Below are 18,624 nucleotides of genomic sequence, written 5' to 3' on the forward strand. Positions count from 1 at the left end.
GCCTAAAGGGAGGGTGCAAAAGACAGAGTCAGGCTCTTTTCAGTGGTGCCCAGTGACAGGACCAGAGGTAATGGGCATGAACTGAAACCCAGGATGTTGCCTCTGAATGCAAGGAAACCCTTTTTTTACTGTGAAGGGTGATGAAGCCCTAGAGCAGGTTGCTCAGATAGGTTGTAGAGTCTCCTTCCTTGGAGATATTCAGAAGTTGTCTGGACATGGACGTCGGCAACTTGCTGCAGGTGACTCTGCTTGAGCCGAGGCGTTGAACCAGACAATCTCCTTAGGTCCATTCCAACCTCAACTGTTCTGTGATTCAGTGCTGGTTAATCAGTGAGCCTGAAACGATCTAGCACAACTGGAAGTCTGATGACGGGATTTTACCTTTGGGTATTGGATACTGGTTTAACACAGCGTTAACATTTCTTCGTTAGCATTTTCTGAAATTCATAATGTTACAGCTAAAAACAAAGGAAGATGTTTTCAAGTGAAGCTGTTGCAAGCTGTGCTATGCAGTGGGCGTATGCTCATTTGTTTGCTTGCTGTGTTTATAGAGTCAGTAAATGACTGAAACATCTCGTGCCTTGCTAATGTACTTGTTCTATCTGCTAACGCAGAGAACGAATGCATTTGAACAGACAGAGACAAGCTAAGATTTTCCTTGAAGCCCATCTGCTTTTTTTCCCCTTAACTGTCTTTAGATGCAGGAGGGAATTAGAGTTGATTTTAAGAGCAAGAAAAGAGGAGGTAGAGAAATTCATCAGTTATAGAAAGAGGTTGGCAGCCTAAAGTAGGACAGCAAGGGGAGAAAACAGACAACTTCACTAATTAGGAACAAATTAAGGATGGAAGGGAGTTGTGGAAAGATAAACCTAACCTGCCATGTGTCTTTTCCCAGTAGTTACAGCTGCCGATAGTGATAGTAGGCAGTGTACCAGGGTGAAAAGCCCCTTCAGAGGTACTAAGACATGTTGCAAAAACTGTTGCATTTCCTAGTGCTAGCAGTATTTTTTGATGGTAAGTGAATGTGCTAGAGAAGGAGTCCTGAGTCCTAGCACAGATTTCCAGATACCTTATCCATTGGGAAGGAACTGGTTATTGTTTTTCTGCTATGGACCAACATGAAAGGCAGGTGATGGTTTTTTTCCTCGGTGCATAAAGCTGGCCAGATAAGTAGCACATCAGGATTTAGGGATTAGTAAGAGAGTTCTGAGACTGGGAGTTCAGGAGTGTATGTGTACATGCATGAATCAAGGAGGTATGCATACACAGAGTACATATGCACATATATCCAGCTCCATGTATGAGTGTATGAAACCTTCAGTTGTGCCATTCTAGGTCATTCTAGCAATACCTTTTTTATGCATTTGCTTCCAAGAAATAATTCTGGGAGTGTTTGCTCCCTGAGAACACCAAATGTGGGTATTCCCCAATATACTTTTAATATTCCCCAATATACTCTTTAATGGCAAAAGAATAAGACACCAACACAGAAAAAGACGTATATTTTAATAAGTCATTAAATAAGTTTGCTAGCAAATATGAACTTTTACATAAAAATAAAACCTTTAACTTTTAATAACATTTGAATTATACTAATCTGAATGAAAATATTTAGAATGTTAGTGTAATAGCTTAATAAACTGACTCCCAAATGGTTTGGCTAACTCAAAAGGACATGCACATTCCTTCACACACTTGAAAATTGAGTATAAATAGTGGTGGAATCTAGCAACTCACAACATCATTTAACAGAAAAGAATATTTCTACCCAGCAGAAACTGGAGAGAATTTATGTCCCCAGACTGCAACTCTGAGCTGAAATTTGTCTTGAGAATGTGATGCTAATGTGCCTGCTCTTGCTGAAAATGTCAGACCTACAAACACAATCAAGACCTCAGAAGAATTTTGTCTCAATTCTGTTGCATTCTTCCTCCTGAAAAATGTTGACGCTGTTGAAGAATATAAAGTGCAGAGATCATTCAGGATTGGAGAACTGGCACATTCTGAGTGACATGGAGAATCTTTTCTGAAGGTAAAACTACTTCCTATATCTGAGCATACTATAGCATACAGATTGCTCTGTCTTCCAGGTTTGAAGCAAAATTAATAAAGGGAGAACACAGTCAACCAACTTAAAACATGACCTACTTCTATAATATTTTTTTGTTATCTGCTGAGCTTAATTTTATATGTTTAGATTTATACACATATGAACAATACCTCATGCTTTCATTTTCTATCCCTGCATCCACCTAACAACTAGTACAGCATCCTGGCAGAATACAGAGGAACAAAGCGTGGAGGTACAGGCTGTCTGAGCATAATAAGCTTGGATGGTGGTAAAAAAAAAAGATAACCAGATATTATGTTTAAAGCAAGTCTTTCCTTCAGGTGATTTCTAGTTTCAAATGCCTGATAGGAATTGCACAACTTTTCTCAGAGGGTGGGGAAGTGCCCTGAAGTTCCTCTTTCTGCTATGGAGCTTTACAAGAAAGCTACTCGTACAAAGCCACACTGGCTCTGCCAATAACATTTATGGCTCATGATTAATAGCCTGCCTCCGATCATGTTTCCAGTGATGGTTATGATTCACAGATTGTGGCCCAACTCTTTCTGTTTCTGAGACATTCCCTTCTGTAACCCGTGCAGCTCTGCTTTCTTCATTGACTCTCGGGATTTTACAATCTCACAGCATGTAACGAAGGATACAGCAAAAAGATTGTAATGCAGACAAGGAAGAGCATCATATTTACTACCATTCTGGAGCAAAAATAAAAAGCAGAGAACACTGGACAGTAGATTTCAGCCGTCGGACAAAAGTGTTGCATGTTGTTCTGTAAGGGAACGTGGTTCTGTAAGGATCTGGGGTGGATCCTTGTCTGAGCAGGGCAGGGCACTTAAGAATATGGGAGACCCCAGGCCTTGCTATGTGTAGAGTTGGTTCCCATTCAGCAGTCTGGCTGATGACCTCCATTTCAAGCTTGATACCTTCTAGACTGCTAGACTGACACCTAAAACAGATGAATATGTGATTTACAGAAACGTGAGAAGTAGGAGCTGGAAAAGAGTTTATAGTAATATGTAATAGTAATAGTTAATATTAAATGTCCAGTTATCCTAGGGTTTGGAGAAAGAATGAGGTGAGCTCAGGACCCTTGGCTGTGTGAGGAAACAGGACTGACTGTGAGGAATGCATTTCCTTCTTGCTATAAGGAAGGACAGACCCTGATGTCAGCATGAGGATCCTTTCAGTGCAGAATAAAACCTGGACTGCTGAGACCTAGTCTTGGAACAAAATAGAGAAATGCAATGCAAAGATCTAATTCTGTTCCTAGTACAAGGTGATTTTACCAGTCCAGTGTTGGGCAGCCTGTGGTGGAGCAATGCGTTGGGTCCTTCAGCTCTACGATGACAGAGATACTCGCACTTGACAGAAACCTCATCTCATCCTTCCCTCAGCTCCACCTTTTTTTTATAAATGGTGATCGACAAGAAAGGCTTATACAGTTCAATGACCTTAGGGGTCAAAGCTACCAATAAACCAGAAGAAAAAAGATGAGAAACTGCAGGAAAAAGCGGTAAGCTGGTTCCATGGCAGTCTCACAGAGCACAGAGAAGAGGGAGAAGCGGATCCCAGGACAAAACAGGAGAAAGATGTTGTGTCTTACTGCTAGATGGACTAAGTTGTTGTGGAACTAAATTGTCCAGGGAAGTTTAGCTTAAGCTAAACATGAAACCTAACTTTCTGTCAGCAGCTTGAATGTAGTTAAAGGGATGATTATAAAGAGTGAAGCCTGAGACTTGAGGGACAGTAGAGCTGAATGAGAAGTAATAACTTACTCTGGTTGGTAGATAAGCTATTTCTGTTCTTCTTCAATATCACAAAACCCACAAGAACTGTGATCAGTATAATCACAGCTATAAGTGGGCCAAAGAAATTTATCTTCACTTGCTCCATTTCTTCCCCCTGTATCTCTGAATGGGAAAACAGAGGAGGTACAGCAAAGATTCAATTTGGTGACAATTAGCTTAAACAATCTATCCCAAAGTTATGTGAATTAGAAGTTTAGGTGAATGTCTTCAGCATCCTTTGCTTTTACAGTGCTTTAATAGTTTCAGTAAATCACTATCCACATTGCTTTATTTCCATTTCCAATAACTAGTGCAACTACCGAGTCTTATCGGCCACTTCAATGACAGTAAGGCAAAGTACTCTTTCTGAAGTTTGGGTAACATTTAAGAGAACCCTAACTTGATTAATGCAAGAGTCTATGAGGCTGCAACTATGCTACTGTTACTCTGTGCTACTGTGCAAGTTTGAAGAACCTGGGATATGTTACTTCTTGGTATTTGTTGGAAATGATGGTCAAAGCCTAATGAAATGCCCTAAGGGATGTGAAAGTAGCAGGGAATGCAAAGGAGTTTCCCTCTATTCTGGTTATTGTGCTTTTGAGGTTTTGGTTGCTAGGATTAGCAACTGATACAGCTTCAGTTATTGCCAAACAAAGCTTTTGTTTATGTGGAGTTCTTAGTTTCTTACCCACCATCTTACCCACCACTGATCAGGTGGCTACTTTCATAAAGCCGGGGAAGAGAGAAGAACCGAATCGGGAAGAGGAGGATGTAGCACTATATTTAATGTAGCTAAAATAGCCAGGCTGACACTCAAGAGCAGTTTGTAGAACTGTGCAAACTTGAGAAACTTTGGTATTGTATTTTAAAGTTATTTAAAAATCCTAGAATGTAAGGACATCAGAGGCGGTTTGCCATGTCTAGCATTGAAGACTTAACCCTTTAGCTAAATTTATATGAAAACAACTGTACTGCGGAACTTTTTTCAGAATGAGGGGTAAGCTTCTTTTACATCTGCAGTAGTAAGGCACATGCCTGTAGTACCCTGGTAGGCTTTCCTGCAATGCTGCATTTCCATCTTGGTTCCCTGTTCCTGTCAGTTGAAGCACAGCTTCCACTTGGTTTAAACGAGACATGTGCAAGCCATGTGGGAATTGTCTTGATTTTGATGCGTTTGTGCCATATCTTATGAACAAAAATATGTCAAAGAATGTTTCCCTGTCCCAGGAGATAAATAAAATACAGTTTTAGTTTAAAGAAAAGATCACTCATGTGGAACCCTGAGATAATCCAGCAGTGAGGTCTTATTGGAACTCATGTCCCCAGCTGCTTCTTGCAAGAGGTGTCTGAAAAAAGACACAATCCCAGACTAAAAAAAATAATCCCCAAATAATCATTTTGGAATGTGCACTTCATTTTGCCAAGTGTTATGAAAACCACTAGGAATGCTTCTAAGACTAATCAAAGTTTCATGGCCTTTACACTTAATCTCAGCACAGTCTATTTGGCAGTTTGTGAGCCAAATCTGGTCCAAGGGCCTCTTCTGCCTCTCTCTAGAGGATGATTTAAGAATAGCAGCTCAAGCACCTAAATATCAGAAAAAAAAACTTTTTGTACTGTCAGGATGGTCAAACACTGGAACAGTTTGCTGAGAGTGGTTGGGCAGTCTCCATCCTGGGACATTTAAAACTCAACTGGGTAAGGTCCTGAAGTACCTGTTGACCCTGCTTTGAGCTGAGTGATGATCTTCAGATGCCTCTTCCAACCTCAATAGTTCTCTGATTCTGTGAAGTGGCAACCTCTCTTAAGAGCTAAATGTCATCTCCAGAGACTGGTGGCCACCTAATCCAGACATCCTGGTTGCTTTGTTGCTACTGCAGTAGCAGTTGGAACATAAGAGGTTCCACTCAAATATGAGGAGAAACTTCTTCACGGTGAGGGTGCCAGAGCCCTGGAACAGGCTGCCCAGGGAGGTTGTGGAGTCCCCTTCCTTGGAGATTTTCAAGACCCGCCTGGATGCCGTCCTGAGTAACATGCTCTAGCTCTGGGCAATCCTGCTTCAGCAGGGGAGTTGGACTAGATGATCTCTATGGTCCCTTCCAACTCTAAAATTCAGTGAAATCTAGCGAAGGGATGAACAGTGCTGTGTTCTGCATTGTGTAACAATAGCCTTCCTTCTCTGTGCCCTCTCCTTGCTGTAATAAGGCTTCTCATATGGAAAGGAGAGGAGATTTGGTGGCCATGGCTGTTGGTGAACAGGATGGAGAACACACCCTACCTTAACTGTGCTGCCATCTGTGATCAGCTGTACCGCAATGTGCCCTGCTCCCACCCATGCAAAAATCAGACTGGGCAAATGGAGACTCACCTATGCCTAGTGGCGCTGAGACGAGGCTCCCCAGCTGCTCTCCAAGGTGAAGCAAGCAGCTAATGTTAGTGAAGGTGTTTGTAGGAACGGGGATATTCAGCTTGCTAGTAACATTGTACAGCTTCGTTACAGCATCCTGTGAGACATCTGTGTGACCCGTCAGCCTGCGTGTTGTGTTTTCGTGTGAAATTAGCCAAATCATCTGCTTGGGCTCTGGATAACCTCCGCTAGAAGAACAGGAAAGATTCAAGTGTTTGCTGTGCTGGTGTTCAGGCATTCCTCCCCCGGGGTGTATCTCAGGTTGACTATAGTTGGCTGAAACAGACCAAAGAGAAAGCATCGTGATTAAGACATACAACATCTCATGACAGTTCCTGCCAGTTGGTGATTTTCAGGCAGAAGCAAGGCTGACTTGCTGCTCCTTGTCCTCACGGGGTGTCTCAAGGACGTAAGTCTGATCAGCCAATGGGCCTCTGTCTCTCCCACCTCCTTTGGATCCATTGACACCTGAGAATAACCACACCTGGCCTGCTCACAGGTCAGTGCTTACCCACAAAATGGGAGTGGGACACAGTGCTGCCTACTCTTGACTTCCTCATTCGGTAAGGGAAAACCACAAACTTCTAACTCTAAAATATAGAGAAAGAAATCATCTGAGGGACTTCAGATGGGGTGAGTTGGAGGTCCAGTGCTGTCATAGGTAGAAATATCCTTGGTGCCTGTCAATATTATGAGTAATCATTTTGCAGCATATAAAGTAATTCACTCAACTTGAGAGAAGGCCTCCCTTAGCTCAGCTTTATAAGTGGAAGTGACTACAGTACAAGTTCTTTATGTCATTGGATACTCATCCCATTCAATGAAAAACATGCCAGTTGCTTTAAAAAGTCAAGTTTCAAAGGCAATAAATAGTGAAACAGGGTTGGAAAGAATTATTTAAACATAAAATATGAATGATAAATGGAAGCTTTTAACAAATACTCACTATTAAATAATCTCAAAAGTATTCTCAACCCGGATTTGTTTGGTTAAAAGAACATAGTTGAAATAGTAGACTATAATGGAAAAGGAGAAGAAGAGAATGTAGACATAATACTGACTGCATGTTGGCATACAGCAAGTCAAAAAAACCACCCCCCCCCCCAACCCAACCAGCAATAAAACCCAAAACTCAAGATTTCATTGAAAATACTTCATTATTTCAGTGCCAATAGAATGAAAGACTATATGGAAAAAATATTTGGAGAAGGGGAAAAGGATTCTTAGAAAAATATGAGCCTAGAGCGTCTGACTCTTCTGCACACACACTCAATGTGCTGGATCTAGGCTCTAATCATTGCTCCAGTGAATTCTTAATGTAGATGGATGAGGAAATATGATGTTGCTTTTATTTGCTGTATGCCAACACACAGAGAGAAGGGTTTAGCTTAGTCACTTAAATCCCCACGAGAATCCGTGGCTGTGAATTCAAAATGGAAAAAGCCCCACCTTTTTTACCCCCCCAAATTTAGTGAAGTTTTCCATCAGGAAACTTAAGTTTCCTCTTTCTCCTCAAGGTCTGACTTGCTTAGCTGACTGCTCGCTCTGGTCTGGAGTATTTATTCTCTCCTTGGCATTTTATAGGGAGGGCAGGAGTGTAATCCATGGCTGTGAAACTTGCCAAATCATTAAGTGATTTAAGAGTTTCAATCTTGTTGACAGTAAACAAGTGAAAATAGTAGAATATACCCTGATTGAAGCACTTCTGTTTTTATGGCTTCTGGAACCTTAATTTACTGAAAAGTGATGTTAATTGTATGCAGGGTGTAGGCTACATATATGTGAGCTTGGGATTGTTAACAGAAAAGCATGTTTCAGGAAGTCTTTTCTATTTAAAGATAACCTGTCTTCCAAAAAGGCTATGAGCTTAGATTTAAATACCTCAAGAGACAGCAGATCTATCAAGCCCTTGATATTTTTTATAATGTCTTAATCACATTACCTGGTTTTGTTCTTTTTTCTAACGTGGCAATGTGCCCTACTTCTCACTTGCTTCCATCCACTGACTGGTTATATCATCACTGAATTAATTAGTCCTTTTTTTTTTTCCTTTTCTTAATATCCAGTATTTTATGTGTATTTCAGGTTCACACACTGCAAACAAGACTCTTCTCTGTCTTGTGCATTAAAAGGTAATCAGGTCGATCTTTTAATGTCTCCAGTTGGGCTGTATTTATCCAGCCTTCAGATAACTCTAGTAGAGCTTTTCTTCATGCTTTAAAGATTTTCAACGTCTGCTTTAAAATGAGGACACAAACTCTTAAGTCTCTATTCTGATATCAGTTTCACTCCCAACTCTTTGAATAGCACATATTTTGTAATAGCTTTCCTAGCCTCACCTACTTCCCTTATTGATCAATCCAAAGGAAGCAGTAAAGCCATGCTATAGCAGCAGAATTTCTAGTTAAGCTGCTTGTTATCATGGTCCCTACGTTGCCTGTTTTAAGAGCAAAAGCTTTCCAATGTGAAGCCCTCCCTTCTTTCTGGAGAATGATCTGTGTTCATTGTTCTTATATAAATCACCCTGGCTGTACACAATACAAATAATATAAATATATCTATATGTATTTTTTCCTAATGTAATACATATAAATGACAAATGTAAATTGTATTAGAAGGTACTTTGGTATTTCTGAATAGGCTTGGACACCAAGTGATGTAGATAGCTTTGTGTGACTGCCCTGTCATTCTTGTGTAGCACTCACTCTTTCCTATGTCCATTTTAAGTGTGACATGCTATACTACAAAAAGCCCTCCACATATGATATGAGATTCTAGTTACAAAACAGTAGCTAAGCACAAGTACATTTCAACATTTGCATTTTTCTTATTATTATTTTTAAGGTTTTTTCAAAATATGATTTTATACTGCTCCTTCCTTTGGTAACTTATTGAACAAAGGGTCATTTGGAAGGAATATAGCAGCAAGTAGTTTCAATAGTTAAACCTTAGAAGAACCTTAAAACTCTGGGAAAGCTTTAGTGCCAGAGTATGAGTTTTCTGGGTCACAACAACCCCAGGCAGTGCTACAGGCTTCGGGAATTGTGGCTGGAGAGCTGCCTGGCAGAAAAGGACCTGGGGGTGTTGGTCGACTGTTGGCTGAACATGAGCCAGCAGTGTGCCCAGGTGGCCAAGAAGGCCAACAGCATCCTGGCCTGTATCAGGAACAGCACTGAATAGAACTCTGGAGGTGATTGTCCCCCTGTACTCAGCACTGGTGAGGCCCCACCTCGAGTACTGTGTCCAGTTTTCGGCCCCTGACCACATAAGAGACATTGAGGTGCTGGAGCGGGTCCAGAGAAAGGCAACGAAGCTGATGAGGGGTCTGGAGAGTAAGTCTTATGAGGAGAGGCTGAGGGAGCTGGGGTTGTTCAGCCTGCGGAAGAGGAGGCTGACAGGAGACCTCACTCTCTACAACTACCTGAAAGGAGGGTGTAGAGAGGTGGGGGTCGGTCTCTTCTCCCAAGTCACAGGCGACAGGACAAGAGGAAATGACCTCAAGTTGCTCCAGGGGAGGTTCAGATTGGATATTAGGAAAAATTTTTACGCTGGAAGGGCTATCAAGCATTGGCATGGGCTGCCCAGGGAAGTGGTTGAGGCACCATCCCTGGAGGTATTTAAAAGACATAGTGCTTAGTGATATGGTTTAGTGATGGTTTTTTATCAGAGTTAGGTTGATGGTTGGCCTAGATGTTCTTAACTCCCTTTCAACACAGACAATTCTATGATTCTATGATTCTATAACATGTTGCTCAGATGTTGGCTAAGGTGATAATGGATTTAACAGCTTGAATTAACTGCACAGTTGATGCTAAGCATCTCTAAATTGGAGGCCTTGATACTGAATACACATGAGTTTCTAAGTTCTAAAGCTTTGCTGAAAAGACTTGTCAGGTAGATTCTTGGAGAATCAAAATTATCAATCTAGGTTTTCTATCTGTGGATTGAGAGAACACTTGCTGGTAGCACAAAGCTAAATAGGCTCAGATGTTCTAGTACTCCATTTTTGACTGCTATTACACATGGCTTGTTCTCTTTTGAAGCAGTATGCTGAAGCCTGAAAACACCAGTGGAAATTAGAAGCTGTTATTATTAATGACTAGCACTATCATAGTGAAAGGAAGAACACAGGCATACAGACAAGGGTTACTAACAGAACAGTTTAAAATAGAAAAACATTTGGAAAATATATTAGGTATTATTCAAAATATTAGAAACATTAGGAAAAGATCACTTCCTCACTTCCATTCCCATGCAAGAAATCAAGTTAAATTTCATCAACGTGTGCATTTTTTCTTCAAAGATATTTTCAGTCTTCCCTAACTGAACATATGAATTTCTACTCCTCCACATATGAGCTGTTCTTTTCTTTATTTTCCCTGCGATTTATATGATCATAAAATAGCTGGGTGTTTGCAGAAATCTTGTTATGTTTCAATTGTAATTTACCACCAATGATGTTAACTACTGCTGCTTTTAATAGAAAGTAGTGCATCAGATGCAAATAAAGAGGTGGATTTTCCAGAGCCCTAAAAGCCATAAAACTTTCAGGAGGCGAGAGGAAGAAGACAGAATGGATTTCACTATAAAGTATGACAGAGTGGGAATCAGGAATGATGATGCAATATTGAGCAAATTATTGCCTCATTTTCTACTTTTTCTGATTGCTTCCACCTGTGTATTTTTCATTCAGAGCTGAGGATTCTTCTATTGAGAATACTCTTACCCATCTTCAGAAATTCTGTTCCAGTGCAGTTACGTCTTCAGTGGCTTGGGGCCAGTACCACACATTTCTGGACTGAACAAAGGGACAGAGAACCCCACAAAAAAACCCAGGCCAGGTGACAATTAGAAGAGTTTACTTACCAACGATGTGCAGAAAGCACTCAGATTTGTGTATGACCTGTGGCGATCCTTTAATTCTGTGCTGTATAATACATGTATACTGTCCCTCATCCACAATTCCTGCATTGAACAAGTGCAAGGTCCATTTGTCCATATCCATCTTGGTGCGATTTATATATTTAGGACTAAGGTTATCATGTTTTTCTTGGCCGTGGTATACTTCGTGCACCACTTCATCAGTGCCTTTCTGCCAAAAAACTCTTAAATCCTCTAGGTCAGTTTTCTGAGAGTTTGTAAAAAAGCAGGATAGGTATGCGGTGTGATTGAGAAATGACTTCACCTGATGCACACTGGCAGCAATACCTTAGACAGAGAGAAGAAATTAAGATTTCCATCAGCTACAAAAGAACACCAAGTATTTGCACTCGCAGAGGCAACGTTTAACGACAGTAGCTATAAAAACACCAGCATTTAGACACAAATTCTCCCACTAGATATGACAGGACACATCGTTCTTCAAACTGAGTCACTTAGTCTTGTGGAGTTCAGGTCATAAAACTGTTTCTTATCTTGCTTCCTATATTTTACTTTCCAAGTAAGGCTTACCACACAGAGGGTGTGAGCATCTATGTTTTAGAAAACCCATATACAGGCAAAAGTTCCAAACCATTCTGGTATGTAGTAGTCTCATTATAATGAGACTCTGCCACAAAGGAGATAGTTGCACAATTTCTTTTTTAAAAAAGTTCATTTTCCTAATAAAATAGCACAGCATTGCAGTTTTGAAGAAAATGTAAAGTGCACTCCATGTGGTAAACGTTGGTGTCTAGGGAGTATATGACCAGAAGGTCAGAAACAGGTGAACGCTTTCAGTCTCACTGAAGAATTAATCTAAAGTTTAATGACAAATTAAATGTCAGATTTAACTGTTCTGCAATTAATCTAGAGTTTAATGACAGATTAAATGTCAGATTTAACTGTTCTGTTGCTGATCTTGTTAACAGAAATAGTCAATAAACACAATTATTCCTTCATGCAAAGAAAGCATGAACTGTATTACACAGGGGATGATTTTTCTCTGGCTTTCACCAGTGCATGTATGCATTATTATGGGTGGCAATGGCCGGGGAGGACAGGCTTTTGTTGGAATGAGAAATGTGGTCCTCTGTCCCAGAAGATACAAACACCTCTGCTGTGTTCAAAAGAAGGAGAAGATTTACAGTCTCCTGGTGCAAAGTTTTGACTGCTTCTCCAGAGCATCAGACTGCAAAATGATCTCCGTGGCTGCCTAAAACTCCAGTTGTCCCATATCAAACTGTCAGTTTTCAGTTTAATGCTGCTCTCCTCTATGATATACGGAGGTGATATACACACATTTTAAAGATAGATTTAAATTGAAATTTTAAGAGCAACATAAAATAAGTGTAATGTAAAGATGTAAAGTTGAAGAGAGAAAGTACTTACTATATATTTTATGGGGTCCCTGCACACAATTTAAATACACGTCACATGGGCTATATGACCTTGATTGTGCAACAGAAATGATTAATTACTACTAAGGAATGAGCTTCTTACTGGATGAGAAAGTAAAGTCTCACATAGCAAGGCACAAATAATCAAAAAGTTTTTACAATTAACAAGGCGCCTTTTACCTGGGAGAAGTATCATAGCATAAAGGAAGAATATGCAGACCTCCATGATGCTGTAAGAAGGAAGAATGTAAGAAATACGTTAGAGGTTGAAAACATTCCAGTACCTTCTCCAGTACTCCCAAAGAAGTGGTGAAACAAAAAGTTTTACCAAGAGAGAGACTATTGAGAAAGTTTATCTCACCGAGAAGTTTTTAGCAAGAGAGAGACTATTGAGAAAGTTTATCTCACCTCTTCCCATGGGCTGGTGCAAGGACTTCTATGTGCTTCAGAGCCCTTAGCAACAAGAAGCTTGCCATGACAGATCTCTAGTTTACAGAGGAGGTGATGTGGCCCAAGATTGCTGCAGATGAGGTATGCCATGGGAGAGACACAGAGGCTCCTGGGGGCAAAGGGCAGAGCGAGTACCCAAGAGGCCTGACGCGGAGGAAAGAGGAATGGGGAGCACGCTTGGCCTGGCAGGGTGGGGAAGAAGATGGGGGAATTGAAAGTAGAGGCGGAGGAAAGGGTGACACAGAAGGAGGAGGTGGGGGAGACGGCGCAATGATGTCAGCAGCCAGAAGTGATGAAGTGTGTGACCTTCAGTTTTGTACCAGGAACCTGTCCTTCATGACAGTAAAAGGTAACTGAGAGAAATCCTATGTTGTTTAAAGAGTTGAGGCTAAAGCGCACAAAATTTGCGGTCATGAAAAACTGGTATCTGCTTAGAAAAAAGAAGAAAAAAACCTGTGACTCATCTCATAAGAAAACACTTCTCTAAGGTTGCTTGGGTTCATGTGGTGTAAGGGCCTGTAATCCTGGTAAACAGCCCAATGTCATTCCCACCCACCAGTGAGAGAACAGCACCTGCAACTGACCAGCCTGTTGTTGTTGGTTTGCATTTTTGCAGTGCCTTTTCCTATGCTTTGTCCATATATTTGGGAGAAACCTTCACATCATTCCTGCCAAGGTCTTTCACTCTCCTCCTATAAACAGCTCCAAAGAATCCTCTTGCTGGAGCAGATGTAAAAGCTCTTCAGCTCTCATATTACTTAAATCCAATGAAATTGCTGTCTGCTGTCATGATGGTAGTGCAGCTTCCTGATGGTTTCCCATTTTTCATCATGTTTTATTTTAAGCTGGTAGACTTTGGGCTTTACCTTTACCCCAGGTCTCTGGCAGCGAGAGACTCTTCTGTTTAATACAGAATTCCCCTCCGTCTGCTGACATGATTTTTGTGTATATATTGTAATGTACAGAAGTGTGAATGATATTTTTTTCCAGACCAGATTCATCCTGCCTTTCCTTTGGAAAGGGGAGAAAACAGCCTAAATGTCTCAGAGGATATAGATAATTTCCTTTGTGACCCACCTGTTGTAGCTGAAAAGGAGGGAAGGCTTGTGCAGAATCCATTGTTGTAGACAGAGGTCATTCTTTTTCTGCTCCAGCCACCCTACACATGGTGAACTTTTATCAAAGGTTTTTCCTCCTAAGCTGGGCCCCGCTGAATTAAACCACACAACTGACAGCCTAAATAAAATGCCCTGTGCCAAGCCACTGAAAAATGACAGAAACTCCTTCTCAGTAGTCGTATTTCCCTCCTGTGAATAAGAATTTTTCCTTCCAGTCAAGTAAAGGAAAAAGGATAGCCCTATATTTTGGATCCAGTGCAGGTGCGTAAGAGGAGAAATTAAAACAATTTGGCAACTGGAAACAGAAGTGAAGTGGAGAGAACGTACTGGTGTAGCTACGCATGTTTTGCATTGACTGTCTCATAGCAGCAAAGACCAAAACCGGAACTGAAAATAAGAGTGTGAGAGATAAATAAAACCCAAGCAAAAATACCAGATAACACTGCTTGCTTTTCTTTATGGGTTGGATTTGGAGCTGTGAGGACAGAAATCTCAAAGATCCTACATGGTTTCCAGGCTGTTGCCTTCCAGGAAAAGGCACGTTGCTGGGGATGGCTGTGTGAGGAAGAATCCCGTGAGTCTGCAGAGGGGTGCCCACCCACATTTCCTGCAGAAGAAGGTCACTGATCGTGTCAAGCTGCTTCTCTTACATGAGCTGCTTTACAGAGAGTTGCTGAATCATGAATCGGGCCATTAAAACTTCAGTGCTGCAAGCAGCTTCTCTTCCCCTTTTTTACAGGATGCCTTTAACCAGCAAGTGAAAATCCATGGAACCAAGGGGAGGAAGGAAAATTACACGGTCTCTTTGTTGGCTGCTTACACCATTTCTTTGGCATATTCAACACAAAATCTGTGTTCAATTCTCTTTTGTCTCTGCAGGCCATTGAAAGTCTGGATATGTCCCAGAATTGTTTCACAAAGTGGACTAGGTAAGAGGGGAAAGATAGACTTTGCTTCAAAGTATGGCCTGTTGCTAGAAAATGGTGCAGACCAAACTGCCCTCTTCATGGCCATGGCCCAGTACATGAGCATTCTGCTCAGCTTCAGAGGGTCTGTCTATGGATGTGCAGTTTTTCTGTTCACATGCTGGCTGCATCCAGCTGTGGAAGTGGTACTTTTTCACGACGCCAGTGATAACTGATGAGATGGGAGTGGTTTGAAGACCCAGGGCTTAAAAATTATCTCTGACATTCAGAATTATGTGAGGTCAGTCCACGGGGAGGCAACCATTTCCCCTTCCTAAATAACGCTAGGACTATGTGTCTTTCTTGCCTTTTGAGGCTTTGTCAGCCATTCGTGGAGACGTCCCCGTGACTCACAATTACAAATCGTGTGGAAGTCAGAGATGAAAAATGGAGAAGTATATTAATTGAAATTATGTCAGCATGCAGTCAGTAGTCACACTGAGCCCTTTATTTACTATCTCTGTAGCCCAATCACTGAAAGGAGAAGAAACCATAAGAGTACATGCACTTTACTGGCCCTATTCATGACTGCTTTGGTTTGGCAAAAAACAGTCTAAGAAAAGTCATGAGGCAGTTCCCACTTGGCTGAGTACAGGGGAATTCCTTCCCTGAAGAACTATAAGATCGATGTTGAGGAAAAAGAGGCAACTTCACTCCGTTTACATCTGAGGGCAGGTGCCAGAAAGCCCTATGTGACTTACTTTGAGATTGGCTTGTGCTTTCTGTCTCTCGTTCCTCCAATTCCAGCATGTGAAAACCCAATATGCACAGTGAAGCACGAAAGGCTTGGAGTAATCCTGGTATGCTTGCCTGGGTTTTCATTTGCTCTCTTTTTTCCTGTTTCCATTTTTAGATGTAATCATTATCTTTTGAAAGATACTGTCAAATCTGTGCTCTTTGATTCCTAATTTCCTTCACTGCCCTCCAGCTCCATTCAAAATATTCCTTTCTTACATGTTCTTACATGTAATTAGTTGATTTTCTTGTATCAGGTACGTATCTTCTATGGGAAGACTCTCCTCCCCCATGTTTCATGATGGATTCAAAACAAAACTGGCCACTGAACTAGTAACCTACTCTTTTGACTTTTCTAGTGTAGGGAATTTTTCTAAAATTTCCATGCTGTGCAACACTGAGTAGCTCCATGAGCAGTGCTATGAGCCTCCTGGAGACAGGACATGTGTGACTAAGACTTTCCACGGCTGACTTGAAGGCTATCCTAGAGACTTCTCAATGAAATTGTGCTAAAATACATTTACCAGCCTTCTTCCATGTTGTAAACACTGGTTGATTTGAATAAATTATATCAAAGGAAATCAGAACTTAGAAAATTCCCTTCTTCTGGCCAGGTCAGAAAATTCTAGGATGCCCTCCACCCAAATTCTAAGCCATACAACAAGGGACACATTTTAAAACCACAGCATTGCCCAGGCAACTTCTGTTATCTATCTATTTCTCCAATTAGAAAGTGGGACTATTTTAATCAATTGCTAAACTTTTTCTATTGCTCATTCTTTTGGAACAATCTTTTGCTCCAAGTTACATTTAAAAATTTGGGGCTTGATGTTTAATTATGTTGTTATTACATTAAAAAACCCCTCTGTCTCCCACATTTTTTATGTCTGAATGCATCTTGTATTCCTTCACACTATCCCCTCTTTCAGTAACACCCTTTTATTATGTCTAAGATATTCAGGAGAGCTATAACTTTCTGTATGATTCTGGGATCACTTTGCTGTGACATCCAGAAACCGCTCTTTTAATAGCAATTAGATAACACGAATTATTTAAATAATACCTTTGGTCCAAAGATCACGGAGCATTCCACTGCCTCTGCAAGCAGAATTCTTCATCCACAACTAAAGGGTGGGTATCTCTGGAAGGGAGCACAGCAGCTGCCTAACGCCACGCAGTCCCACAGCACAAATCAGAGGACAGGAGCGTGTACTCCACACAAGTGAAACTGGGGGGGGAAATTCAGGGGGGAAGAACGTCATCGACCAGAGTGAGACATTTGTTGGGATTAGCTGTGGTGTTTATTCTGAGTTTCACCTAAAGGACAGCTGAGGTTGACAGATTTTTCCACCATCTTAAGATGCACCCGGCCACAAAAAGGGCAAGTTGGTTGAACCACTTCTGCATCACAGGTACCACATCAGGTGATGCCTGCCCTCCTTTCCCACCCCTCGCTCTTGCCTCGAGGTTGGGTGAGCAAACTTGTCAGCTGGGAAGTAACAATTGCTGGATTCACTTCTCACCTCATCACACTAATAACCTGTTTGATTTTGGAATGAAACAGAGAAGGAGGACACCCCTGTTCCCACACAGGTGACAATTAAGAGATGCCAGCTGATTAACAGACCAGTCAGTTTCACTGAATTTTTTTCACTGAATTTTTAGAGTTGGAAGGGACCATAGAGATCATCTAATCCAACTCCCCTGCCAAAGCAGGACCACCCAGAGCTTGTCAGAGCATGTTACTCAGGACTGCATCCAGGTGGGTCTTGAAAATCTCCAAAGAAGGGGACTCCACACCCTCCCTGGGCAGCCTGTTCCAGGGCTCTGTCACCCTCACCGTGAAGAAGTTTCTCCTCATATTTGAGTGGAACCTCTTATGTTCCAACTTGTGCCCGTTGCCCCTTGTCCTCTCACTGGGAACCACTGAAAAGAGTCTGGTTCCCTCCTCCCTCAGCCCGCCCTTGAGATACTTGTAGGCATGTAGTTGCTGCAGCTCCTTCAAGAGTCATGGCACAGAAGAGGGAATTCAAATGCCCACTGCCCACTTCTGAGCCTCCTGCTTCTGCACAGGACACTGCCTGGAAACGGCAGCACGGCTACACACTGCAGTACAGGCATAACCTCAAACAGCAGCTTGCAGGGCACCTCTGATGGCAAGATACGTACTGTACACAAAAGGATGAATCTGTAGTTGATTCCTAACCTATACCCAAACACTTCTAACAGGGATTAGCAGCTGTACAATATCTTCTATGTTTAGCCCTCAGGTATTACATTCTTTATTTTCAATAAGTGTCTTTCCAGACCAGCTGGGCATGTGACACAAACCTCATACTGCTTCTTAACCAGAAGGATCACCGATCAGAGGCTACTTGTTCTTGCAATAAATTAATTACAATTATTAAATGAAGATGTGATACTCAGAAGTGCAGTTAAATGAGCCAAACCCTCCTGCTCTCAGTTCTAGTGCAAAAATCTCTCTGGGGACACATAACTGATTTTCTCACGGTGCTTCTCTTAGCACATTAACTGATTTACAAAGCTAAAGGAAGAGGTTTTGCCTTTTGGTTTTGGGTGCCTCCCTTCAACCACCAGAATTACAGTAGATAGGAAGAAAGGACCGGATTCTCCTATCTACTGGTGTAAATTAAGACCACTATCCTTATAACAAGCATAATCAGAAAATGCACTGTCAGATCTGCTTTGGTCCTTTTGCCCAGTTTCTGATTATAAATGTCCTGCTCCAGAAATTCAGGAAATAATTGTACTGATACCAC

At 41.5% G+C, this 18,624-nt stretch overlaps 1 protein-coding gene across 2 annotated transcripts; it reads right to left on the minus strand.

Annotated features, from left to right (window-relative positions):
- Positions 1-1,535: 1,535 nt before the first annotated feature.
- CD86 (CD86 molecule) lies at positions 1,536-17,039 on the minus strand. 2 transcript variants are annotated; one of them, XM_014957153.1, is made up of 6 exons: positions 16,908-17,039; positions 12,757-12,806; positions 11,126-11,467; positions 6,221-6,535; positions 3,841-3,975; positions 1,536-3,011 (listed from the first exon to the last, which is right to left on the minus strand). In XM_014957153.1, exons 2-6 carry the CDS (start codon positions 12,800-12,802, stop codon positions 2,992-2,994), a joined length of 858 nt encoding a protein of 285 aa, XP_014812639.1. In that variant the 5' UTR covers positions 12,803-12,806; positions 16,908-17,039; the 3' UTR covers positions 1,536-2,991. The 2 variants fall into 2 exon arrangements, with proteins under 2 accessions (XP_014812639.1, XP_014812638.1); XM_014957152.1 differs by lacking the exon at positions 16,908-17,039 and adding an exon at positions 12,985-13,124.
- Positions 17,040-18,624: the final 1,585 nt, after the last annotated feature.

This window comes from Calidris pugnax, unplaced genomic scaffold (assembly GCF_001431845.1).
Source record: "Calidris pugnax isolate Ruff unplaced genomic scaffold, ASM143184v1 scaffold225, whole genome shotgun sequence".
NCBI lineage: Eukaryota > Metazoa > Chordata > Aves > Charadriiformes > Scolopacidae > Calidris > Calidris pugnax.

Coding starts and splice junctions, on each gene's coding strand:
- CD86 (XM_014957152.1), bottom strand. CDS start 13,052: ATGGCAAGCTTCTTGTTGCTAAGGGCTCTGAAGCACATAGAAGTCCTT. Junction 6,536..11,125: donor GTGCTTTCTGCACATCGTTG/GTAAGTAAACTC, acceptor GGTCTGTTTCAG/CCAACTATAGTCAACCTGAG. Junction 3,976..6,220: donor CTCAGCGCCACTAGGCATAG/GTGAGTCTCCAT, acceptor TTTCCCATTCAG/AGATACAGGGGGAAGAAATG.